A 12,449-nucleotide genomic window follows, 5' to 3' on the forward strand; every position below is an offset into this window, starting at 1 on the left:
TTTAAAGCACTCTAGAAAACACTAAACAATCGCAGCAACAGCCAATAGAAATTAATCAGCAACTAACCTGAAAGTAGCTAATGATGCTTTTTAATAGCGCTGGTGGGGGGTCCTTCCTGCTGCTGAATGCGTGTTCAGCTGTGCGAGCTTAAGAGAGGGCGTGAGCTCGAGCGTCGAGCTCCAAAATGGCACCACGGCCATCAAATCAGTGTTACATGACGTCATGATGTGCCTACTCTGCATACCTCCAGCGGACGCTCACTCCGCACACGGTAATGCCCTCACCAAGATGGCATCCAGCACAACTCACACCAGAAGTGTGCGCCCACATTGCGGATGCCATTTTGGATCCAAAACGGCACTCGTCATGCCAAAACAGTGGGCGCTAAGGAGCCAAATATTGCGGCTGGTTTGCCTTTAACAAATCCATGCTGGCTCTCCTTGATTAACGCATGACTTTCCAAATGAAGGTTTAGTTTGTCCCTGATAATGGTTTCCAATCATTTCCCCACCACCGATGTTACGCTGATTGGCCTGTAGTTTCCTGGTTTATCTCTCTCCCCTTTTTTGAATAGTGGTATAACATTTGCAATCCTCCAGTCCTCCGGCACTACTCCTGTATCCAATGAGAATTGAAAGGTTGAGACCAATGCCTCTGCTATCTCTACGTTTGCTTCTTTCAGCAATTTAGATAAATTCCATCCGGATCAGGTGACTTATTAACTTTCAGTAATACTAATCTTTTAAGTACATCTTCTCTATCTATTACTATCGTGTCCATAACTTCACTCTCCACTTAGTGTAACCTTCACATCATCTGCTTCCTTTGTGAGGACAGATGCAAAGTACTCATTTAATACTTCAGCCATGTCCTCTGCCTCTACATGAAGATTTCCTTTTGGGTCCTTGATAGGCCCAACTTTTTCCCTAGCTAAACGCTTACACTTTATGGGCACGAAATTTGGTTAAGCCCCGTTTGGGGGCGGTAACCGAGTTAAGGCCTGACATTTAGCGCCCAGCGCTGAAGTACCGCCCCGGCCGTTAAATTCGGCTTACCGCCCCGCACAGGAAGTGCAGCACAATGTCAGGTGCTCCACTTCCTGGTGGAGTGGTAACCGAGGCGATGTCGGGGCGCGATCGGCTGCGCTTGCCGGCACAGCAGCCTGGGGCACTACCGGCAGGGGCGCGTTGCTATCGGGTAGCGTCTCAGCAACGCCCTGGCGAATTTTGCTTATTTTGCCGCCCCCCCCCCCCCCACCAGACGATAAGCCCTTTGTGCTCCGTCAGCACCCCTCGGAGCTGCTAACGGCAGACGCAAAGGAGCCAAAGAGTGGCTCGGTAGCACCACTACTGACCGAGCTGGCCAAGTTCTGAAGGACATAGCTGCCAGACTGGTGGTGAGAGAATCAACACGAGGGAAAAACCTACTTGACCTCATCCTCACCAATCTACCTGTCGCAGATGCATCTGTCCATGACAGCATTGGTAGCAGTGACCACCGCACAGTCATTCTGGAGACGAAGTCCATTCTTCACACTGAGGACACCCTCCATCATGTTGTGTGGCACTACCACCGTGCTAAATGGGATAGATTCATAACAGATCTAGCAGCTCAAAACTGGGCATCCATGAGGCGCTGTGGGCCATCAGCAGCAGCAGAATTGTATTCCACCACAATCTGGAATCTCATGGCTCGGCATATCCCTCACTCTACTATTACCATCAAGCCAGGGGACCAACCTTGGTTCAGTACGGAGTGTAGAAGAGCATGCCAGGGGCAGCAACAGGTGTACCTAAAAATGAGGTGCCAACCTGGGGAAGCTGCAACACAGGACTACATGCATGCTAAAAAGTGGAAGCAGCATGCTATAGACAGGGCTAAGCGATCCCACAATCAACGGATCAGATCAAAGCTCTGCAGTCCTGCAGTCCTGCCACATCTAGTCGTGAATGGCGGTGGACCATTAAACAACTGACAATGATGGTGGAGCCCAGCACGTGAGTGCAAAAGACAAGGTTGAATCATTTGCAACATTCTTCAGCCAGGAGTGCCGAGTGGATGATCCATATCGGCCTCCGCCTGAGGTCCCCACTATCACAGAAGCCAGTCTTCAGCCAATTCGATTCACTCCACGTGATATCAAGAAACGGCTGAGCGCACTGGATACAGCAAAGGCTATGTGCCCCGACATCAACCGGGCTGTCGTGCTGAAGACTTGTGCTCCAGAACTAAGGAAGTAAAGGATGGTATCACATTGAAAACAAAAGCATACAATGTTATGAAGAATAGTGAAAGGCCAGAGGATTGGGAAATTTTTAAAAAGCAGTAAAGGATGACTAAAAAAATGATAAAGAGAGAGAAGATAGCTTATGAGAGTAAGCTAGCAAGAAATATAAAAATGGGCAGTAAGAACTTCTACAGGTATATAAAAAGGAAGAGAGTAGCTAAAGTAAACGTTGGTCCCCTAGAGGTTGAGTCTGGGGAATTAATAATGGGAAACAGGGAAATGGCGGAGACCTTGAACAAATATTTTGTATTGGTCTTCACAGTAGAAGACACTAAAAGCATCCCAATAATGGATAATCAAGAGGCTATTGGGGTGGGGGGGGGGTGACTTAAAACAATCACTATCACTAGAGAAAAAGTACTAGGCAAACTAATGGGACTAAAGGTGGACAAGTCCCCTGGACCTGATGGCATGCATCCTAGAGTTTTAAAAGAGGTGGCTGAAGAGATAGCGGATGCATTGGTTGTAATCTACCAAAATTCCCTGGATTCTGAAGAGGTCCCAGCGGACTGGAAAACCGCAAATGTAACGCCCCTATTTAAGAAAGGAGGGAGACAGAAAGCAGGCAACTATCGACCAGTTAGCCTAACATCTGTCATTGGGAAAATGCTGGAGTCCATCATTAAGGAAGTGATAGCAGGGCATTTAGAAAATCATAATATAGTCAAGCAGAGTCAGCATGGTTTTATGAAAGGGAAATCGTGCTTGACAAATTTGCTGGAGTTCTTTGAGGATGTAACTAGCAGGGTGGATAAAGGGGAACCAGTAGATGTTGTGTATTTGGATTTCCAGAAGCATTCAATAAGGTACCACATAAAAGGTTACTGCACAAGATAAGAGCTCACGGGGTTGGGGGTAATATATTAGCATGGATAGAGGATTGGCTAACTAACAGAAAACAGAGAGTCGGGATAAATGGGTCATTTTCAGGTTGGCAAACTGTAACTAGTGGGGTGCCACAGGGATCAGTGCTGGGGCCTCAACTATTTACAATCTATATTAAGGACTTGGATGAAGGGACCGAGTGTAATGTATCCAAATTTGCTGATGATACAAAGATAGGTAGGAAAGCAAATTGTGTGGAGGGCGCAAAGAATCTCCAAAGGGATATAGAAAGGCTGAGTGGATGGGCAAAAATATGGCAGATGGAGTTTAATGTGGGAAAATGCGAGGTTATCCACTTTGGTAGGAAAAATAAAAAAGCAAATTAATATTTAAATGGGGCGAGATTACAAAATGCTGAGGTACAGAGGGATCTGGGGGTCCTTGTACATGAATCACAAAAAGTTAGCATGCAGGTGCAGCAGGTAATTAGGAAGGCAAATGGAGTGTTGGCCTTTATTGCAAAGGGAATGGAGTATAAAAGTAGGGAAGTCCTGTTACAGCTGTACAGGGCGTTTGGCCTCCTTATTTAAGGAAGGATATATTTGCATTGGAGGCAGTTCAGGGAAGGTTCACGAGGTTGATTCTGGAGATGAAGGGGTTATCTTATGAAGAAAGCTTGATGCAGAGAGGATGTTTCCCCTCGTGGGGGAATCTAGAACTAGGGGGGCATAATTTCAGAGTAAGGGGGCACCCTTTTAAATCAGAAATGAGGAGGAATGTCCCCTCTCAGAGGGTCGTGAATCTTTGGAATTCTCTTCCCCAGAGAGCTGTGGAGGCTGGGTTATTGAATATATTTAAGGTGGAGATAGATAGATTTTTTAATGATAAGGGAGTGAAGGGTTATGGGAAGTGAGCAGGGAAGTGGAGTTGAGGCTAAGATCAGATCAGCCATGATCTTATTGCATGGCGGAGCAGGCTCAAGGGGTCAAATGACCTACTCCTGCTTCTACGTCTTATGTTCTCATGTCTTATGTTCCAGTACAGCTACAACACTGGCATCTATCCGACAATGTGAAAAACTGCCCAGGTATATCCTGGCCACAAAAAGCAGGACAAATCCAAACTGGCCAATTTCCGCCCCATAAGTCTACTCTCAATCATCAGCAAAGTGATGGATGGTGTCATCGACAGTGCAATCAAGCGGCATTAGTCACCAATAGCCTGCTCACTGATGCCCAGTTTGCATTCCGCCAGGACCACTCGGCTCCAGACTTCATTACAGCCTTGGTTCAAACATAGACAAAGGAGCTGAATTCCAGAGGTGAGGTGAGAGTGACTGCCCTTGACATCAAGGCAGCATTTGACCGAGTGTGGCATCAAGGAGCCCTAGTAAGATTGAAGTCAATGGGAATCGGGGGAAAACTCTCCACTGGCTGAAGTCATACCTAGCACCTAGCACAAAGGAAGATGGTTGTGGTGGTTGGAGGTCAATCATCTCAGCCCCAGGACATCGCTGCAGGAGTTCCTCAGGGCAGTGTCCTAGGCCCAACCATCTTCAGTTGCTTCATCAATGACCTTCCCTCCATCATAAGGTCAGAAATGGGGATGTTGGCTGATGACTGCACAGTGTTCAGCGCCATTCACAACTCCTCAGATAATTAAGCAGTCCATGCCCGCATGCAACAAGACCTGGACGACATTCAGGCTTGGGCTGATAAGTGTCAGGTAACATTTGCGCCACAGAAGTGCCAGGCAATGATTATCTTCAACAAACGAGAGTCTAACCACCACCTCTTGACATTCAACAGCATTACCATCACCGAATTCCCCACTATCAACATCCTGGGGGTCACCATTGACCAGAAATTTAACTGGACCAGCCACATAAATACTGTGGCAACAAGAGCAGGTCAGAGGCTAGGTATTCTGTGGCGAGTGTCTCACCTCCTGACTCCCCAAAGCCTTTCCGCCATCTACAAGGCACAAGTCAGGAGTGCGATGGAATACTCTCCACTTGCCTGGATGAGTGCAGCTCCAACTACACTCAAGAAGCTCGACACCATCCAGGACAAAGCAGTCGCTCGATTGGTACACCATTCACCACCTTAAACATTCACTCCCTCCACCACTGGCGTACCGTGGCTGCAGTGTGTATCATCTGTAAGATGCACTGCAGCAACCCGCCAAGGCTTCTTCAGCAGAACCTCCCAAACCTGCGACCTCTACCACCTAGAAGGACAAGGGCAGCAGGCGCATGGGAACACCACCACCTGCAAGTTCTGCTCCAAGTCACACACTATCCTGACTTAGAAGTATATCGCCGTTCCTTCATCGTCGCTGGGTCAAAATCCTGGAACTCCCTCCCTAACAGCACTGTGGGATTACCTTCACCACACAGATTGCAGCGATTCAAGAAGTTCGCTCACCACCACCTTCTCAAGGGCAATTAGGGACGGGCAATAAATGCTGGCCTTGCCAGCAACGAGTATATCCCGAGAATGAATTTTTTTTAAATGATGATACAGAACTCCTGCCAATTGGATTGCTACTGTGCTACTGCATCAACATATTCTGCGCTCTGTATGAGGATAGAACAATAATCATTATTGTGGTGTATGTGCCTTTAAGAGCCCCCTGTGTACTGTAATGCCGGTAATGGCCACTCGGGCTATATAAGCCTGTATATTGTCTTGTATCTGTTAGTTCACCTCCAGACTTTGTTCAGTAAACACCTGTGAAACCTACTCCTGCCTTCCGTGTCTCTATTAACACACGGATACAACAGTGGCGACGAAGTGGAAACGAACTTACCTGCAATTCGGCAGCACCTCAAGAAGATCGATTCCTCAGACGAAAGTCAAAGAAAAGCAAGGAAAAAAAAAACAAAAAAACTGTGGTTTCACCAGCTAGCCGAGCTGGTGGCAGGTACTGCAATAATCCTTCCTGGGCGGCGGGCTGGGGCTCCATCAGCTGGCTCTGCAGCGGGGCTGAGCAGCGAAGGCGGAGGCAAACACAGACAGAGGGGGGGAGCACTCGGGAGACGGCCGGCGCTGCAAAGCAGGTCGGCGTTCAGACAAGCAGAGGGAGGGAAAAGTCCCAGAGAGTCCGGCGGGAACGAATCTCCACCTGTAAATAAAAACCGCGGGAAACAGCGTTGTCAGCAGCAGCGGCGGGAAAGCGCGGGAGGTGCCATTTTTTTTCCCAAGATGCCTAAGGCTGACAATATTAATGCTTTCGATAACGATATAGATAATTGGACCACATATGTGGAAAGAGTGGAGAAATATTGCACAGCGAATGAAATAAAAGATGATAAAAAGGCATCGGTACTTCTGAATCTAATGGGCGCAAGGACATACGGGCTGTTACGAAACTTAATCACTCCAGCCAAACCGACGGACAAGAATTTTAAGGAGATTGTTGATACCCTACACTGCCAATTCGGGACAGGACTGGCAGATTCTCTACGAGACAAATTCGTCTGCGGTCTCCTAAATGAAGGAACACAAAAAAAGCTATTTTCTGAGAAAGATTTGACACTGGACAAGGCTTTCAGTGTGGCTGTATCATACGAAGCAGCAGCAAGAGGAGCTGCAAAGATACAGCAAAAGCCACAGGACTTCGGCACCCATGAAATGACACGGGGTTTCGAGAGATGTTATCGCTGCAGCAGATCCACCCATGACCAGAGGGACTGCTGGTTCAAGGACAAAGCATGCAGGCAATGCGGAAAGATGGGACACATTACACGTGTATGCCGATCTGGAAACAAAAAATCCATTGACAGAAAAAAAATCAATAAAGAAAAGTACAGAAAGATACAAATGATGACGGACAGTAGCTCCGAAGACCAGAAGAGCGATAGCGGCTCCAGAAACAAGAGACTAAGCTCTCTCAAATTACATAATGTAATTGCCAAAGAAGATTACCAGACCATTTGAGTTACCCTCACGATAGCGGGGTCCCCAGTTAAAATGGAGCTAGATACAGGATCAGCTCTGACCGCCATAAGTAGACGGGATTACGAGCGGCTATATACCTTTGAAAGACACATCCATTATCTTGAAAACATATATGGGGCAGAAAGTATACCCCAAAGGGAAAATAAAGCTGCCTGTTGTATACAACGGCAAGGAAATACAGAAGTTGTATTTATACGTTCTGCAAGATGGTGGTCCACCGCTGTTGGGACGTGAATGGATCAGGAAGATACGTTTGGACTGGCACTCCATTCAGGCACTGACGGTGACCAGTAAGAAAAAAAATGATGATGACATCATACCTGAACGATTAAAAGACATCTTGGACAACGCCAAAGAAGTGTTCCAACAGGAACTAGGAACCTTGAAAGGCGTCACCGCCTCAATAAAGGTGGAAGATGCGGCAATTCCCAAGTTTTTTAAGGCAAGGCCGGTGCCATATGCAATTCGTCCAGCAGTCGAGGCAGAGCTGGAGAATTTGGAAAAGACAGGCGTGTTATCCAAGATAGATTGGAGCGAGTGGGCAACACCCATCGTCCCGGTCATGAAGAAAACGTTAAATAATGATAAATCTGAAGAACAGAGAAAAATTCGCATCTGTGGGGACTTCAAGGTGACTGTAAACCCAGTCCTTCACACGGTACAGTATCCTCTTCCGAGGATAGAAGATATTTTCGCCTCACTATCCGGAGGGAAACGTTTCACAAAAATTGACTTGGCACAGGCATATCTACAGATGGAGGTTGAGGAGGCCTCTAAAAAGTATCTCACAATAAACACACACAAAGGCCTGTACCAGTACAATCGACTGGTTTTCTGAATATCATCAGCTCCAGCTATCTGGCAAAGAGCTGTGGAACAAGTCCTGCAAGGGATTCCTGGGACTCAATGCTACCTAGGCGACATCCTTGTAACAGGAGAAAACGACAACGAACACCTTGCCAATTTGGAAAAGGTACTCACTAGGTTGAGAGAACGGGGCCTACGAGCAAACCGCCCCAAGTGCGAATTTTTCCAGAAACAAATATATTGTGGCCACATAATTAATGAAGAAGGGTTGCATAAGTCCCCTGAGAAAATTGAAGCGGTCATAAAAGCACCAGCACCTGAAAATGTCTCACAATTAAGGTCGTTCCTGGGATTGATAAATTACTACCATAAATTTTTACCGAACTTGTCAACTGTTCTGCACCCTCTTAACGAACTGCTACAAACGGGAGTAATTTGGGAATGGAGCAAGGACTGTAAACGTGCCTTCCATAAATGTAAAGGCTTGATCACGTCCAAGGAAGTTTTGGCTCATTACAACCCATCACTGCCAATCAGACTGGTGTGCGATGCAGCCCCTTACGGCATAGGAGCGGTATTATCACATAGATTCCCTGATGGCTCAGAACGGCCGATAGCTTTTGCGTCACGCTCATTGAACTCAGCTGAGCGTAACTATGCCCAGATCGACAGGGAAGCACTCAGCCTGGTATGGGGAGTGAAGAAATTCAACCATTACCTACACGGACAAAAATTTACCTTGTTGACTGACCATCAACCCCTCGTCTCCATATTCAACCCTAAAAAGGGTGTTCCCATTATGACAGCGCAAAGGCTACTGAGGTGGTCCCTTTTCCTAGGGGCACACCAATATGACATAGAATACAAAGGATCAAAACAGCATGGGAATGCTGACGGTTTATCGCGCCTACCGTTGCCAACGGTAGAAGAGGCACTTACAGTAGACCCAGTGGAGATGTTCCACTCAACCATAGTGGAATGTCTACCAGTAACAAATTCTACCATTGAAAAGGAAACGAGAAATGACCCGACTCTCTCACGAGTCTACGATTTAACGGTGAAGGGATGGCCAGCACATGGCGAACCACTGTTGCCAGCATTCTCGCAAAGAAGAGAACAGCTGTCAGTGTGCCGAGGAACCTTGATGTGTGGATCCAGAGTGGTGATTCCACCCAAACTCCAGGATAAAGTGCTAAAGGAGCTTCACGAGGGGCATCTGGGTGGAGTGAAAATGAAGAACCTAGCCAGAGCATTTGTGTGGTGGCCAGGTATCGATGGAGACATCAAAGAAATGACCAAGAGCTGCCTAGGATGCCAGAAGGTCCAAAACGCCCCACCACAAGCCCCTCTACATCCATGGGAGTGGCCCTCATCTCCATGGCAAAGGGTACACATCGACTTTGCTGGTCTATTTATGGACTCAATGTTCTTAATCGCGGTTGATGCACACTCCAAGTGGCCGGAGGTAATAAAGATGTCCTCCACCACCACGGAAAAAACCATCACAGTATTAAGGACCATATTTGCCAGGAATGGGCTGTCTGAACAGATCTGTTCTGATAATGGACCGCAATTTGTGTCCGAAGAATTCAGGAAGTTCTTAAAAAACAATGGGGTTAAGCACTACACGTCCGCCCCATACCATCCCGCCACCAATGGATTAGCTGAAAGGTTTGTCCAGACCTTCAAGAAGGCCATAAAGGTCATGGGTAATGAAGATATAAAACTTCAGCATAAGGTAGATAACTTCTTGTTTGCATACAGGAATGCAACACATGTGGTTACAAACCAAACTCCCGCCATGATGTTCTTCAATAGAAGCCTAAGATGCCGGCTGGATTTGATCAAGCCAAACATCAGAAGGGACGTGGAGAACCGGCAATTTCAAGGCATGAATGAAAGGCCAACTAGAACCTTCCAGATAGGTCAACAAGTTTTGGCCCGGGACTACCGTACCGAGAAATGGCAGCCTGGAACTATTTGCACACGACTAGGACCGCTGATGTATACCGTGGACATTGGAGAAAGCATAATAAGGCGCCATGCTGACCAGATCATAGAGTCATCCGCAAAGGGACAACCTACACCACAACTCTATACGCCTAATGATGAAGCAGAGATACCCATAGTATCTACCTCCGATCCGGTGATACTGGAACCAGATGAACCCGACACTGGCATTCAAGCCGAATCAGCCTTGCCAAAAGAACCTACTACACCACCAGAAACTACTACACCACCGAGGCGTTATCCGGACCGAGTCAGGAAGCCTCCAGAAAGACTGACTTATAATTGATTAACTGCAGCAATGTGTAGATTATCGTTCTTGTAACATGTTAATTAATGATTACTTAAAATATTATGTACTGGTTGTCTAAAAGGGGAGGAATTGTGGTGTATGTGCCTTTAAGAGCCCCCTGTGTACTGTAATGCCGGTAATGGCCACTCGGGCTATATAAGCCTGTATATTGTCTTGTATCTGTTAGTTCACCTCCAGACTTTGTTCAGTAAACACCTGTGAAACCTACTCCTGCCTTCTGTGTCTCTATTAACACATGGATACAACAATTATCTTCCCCGACAGCCTAGCTGAGATTGGAAATTTGCTGTGTGAAAAATCATGATTATGTAATACATTTTCAGGGCCTAGTGCGTTGCTGCATCAATGACCTACATCACTGAGCTGGCTTACAACACTTTCTTTTATGAAGGCATAAATTAGACAAAGTCATATTGTTACTCAATACAGGACATGCAGTTTTACTGTGTGAAACAGTGTCTGGTACCTACTTTACTTTTGAAAAGAGAATGTCTACGTCAGTTGAGGTGACTGTTTTACCATCGATGATTTTGCAGTCTTTGCAGATTTTGGACCAGTTTTTCCCATTCATTTCATGGCCAGCTGAGGCAGTATCCCCATGCATTGCAAATTTTTTAAATGACTCATGCAGAGCTCCCATATCAGCTGATGTTCCTGCCATTTTTGAGGTCCCAAGCTTGCTCAAGCTGTCCTGCGTAAAATAATAGGAAGAGAGTTTAGGTAAAGTTTAGGTAATGATCGTCATTATGAGCTAGTGATTGAAAACGTTGAGAAATATTTATGGCTATTACATTAAAACTGTATTACTGTTTCCATTTGTTGCATGGTAGCACTCTTGCCTCTGAGTCAGAAGGTTGTGGGTTCAAGCCCTACTCCACAGACTTGAGCAAATAATCTAGTCTGGCACTTCTGTGCAGTACTGAGGGAGTGTTGTACTGTTGGAGGTGCCGTCTTTCAGATGAAACGTTAAACCAAGGCCCCATCTGCTCTCTGAGGGGGACGCACTATTTGTGGAAGAACAGGGGAGTTCTCCTGATGTCCTGGACAACATTTATCCCTCCACCAACACCTAAAACAAATGATGCGGCCATTTATTTCATTGCTGTTTGTGGGACCTTGCTGTATGAAAATTTACTGCCGCGTTTCCTACATTACAACAGTGGCTACACTTCAAAAGTACTTCATTGGCTGTAAAGCACTTTGGAATGTCCTGAGGTCAAGAAAGGTGCTATATAAATGCAAGTCTTTCTTTTTCTTTTAGAATATTTAATTAATTCTTAACTCAGATAATATTAGCAAAAAATTCCACTGAAGCACTTTCCAGGTCATTCTATTACTTTTCTGTGTGCATGTTTGTGAATTTTCCTTTTCAACTTCCCCTTGTTCAGTTCCTTTTAAAATATCGTTCATCTGTAATATCTTCCGGGTCTACAAAAGGGTCCACACTTGAAACATTAATGTCTGTTCTCTCCACAAATACTGCCTAGTCTAGTTGATGTTATACATCTCAATTTCCAAAAAATACTTGACAAAGTACTACATAGATAACCACTGGAAAATAGGAGTTCTAGGATTATAGGATAGGTAAGTAGTTGATTAAAATCACATATGCAGAGGGTTGTCATTAATAGAAGTAGATCTGATAGGGGTCTTGTTGTGTGTGGTGAACATCATCTTCATCACAGACTTAATCAAGACATGGACAGAAGAGCTGAATATCAGAGAAGAGGTAAGAGTAACTGACCTTGATATTGAGGCAGCATTCATCTGAGTATGACACCAAGGAGCCCTAGCTGGGGTCAATGAAGGCCAATGGGAAAACCCTCCAGTTGCTGGAGTCATATCTGACACATAATTGTGTTTGTCAGAGTCAGGACATCGCTACTAGAGTTGCTCAGGGCAGCATTCTTGGCCCACCCATCTTCAGCTGCTTCACCAATGACCTTCCCTCTGTCTTAAGGTCAGGAATGGGGCTGTTGGCTGATGATTCTACAGTGTTTAGCTCCATTCACAACTCCTGCAATAATGAAGCAGCCCATGCCAGCCTAGAGCAAGACCTAGACAACACCCAGGTTTATGCTAACAAGTGGCAGGTAACATTCGTGCCATATAAGTGCCAGGCAATGAGCATCTCCAACAAGAAGAGCTCAATTATGTCCCTCAACCTTTAATAGCATCCCTATCACCAAGTTTCCCACCATTCACATCCTGGGGTCATCATTGACTAGAAGCTTTTTGGAGCAGCCA

The 12,449-nt window shown here is 46.0% G+C and overlaps 1 protein-coding gene across 2 annotated transcripts in view; it reads right to left on the reverse strand.

Annotated features, from left to right (window-relative positions):
• Positions 1-12,449, reverse strand: part of LOC147116396 (tubulin polymerization-promoting protein family member 3-like) — a 55,756-nt gene that overhangs the window by 42,432 nt on the left and 875 nt on the right. Inside the window, exon 2 of one of the 2 annotated variants that reach the window (XM_085989511.1) lies at positions 10,673-10,893. In XM_085989511.1, the coding sequence (XP_085845637.1) occupies positions 10,673-10,863 (191 nt within the window). In that variant the 5' untranslated portion in view covers positions 10,864-10,893. The remainder of the gene's footprint in view (positions 1-10,672; positions 10,894-12,449) is intronic. The other variant, XM_085989512.1, reaches the window with a different exon arrangement.

Source organism: Somniosus microcephalus, chromosome 6 (assembly GCF_052327205.1).
Source record: "Somniosus microcephalus isolate GS21.2 chromosome 6, FLI_Smic_1.0, whole genome shotgun sequence".
Taxonomy (NCBI): Eukaryota; Metazoa; Chordata; class Chondrichthyes; order Squaliformes; family Somniosidae; genus Somniosus; species Somniosus microcephalus.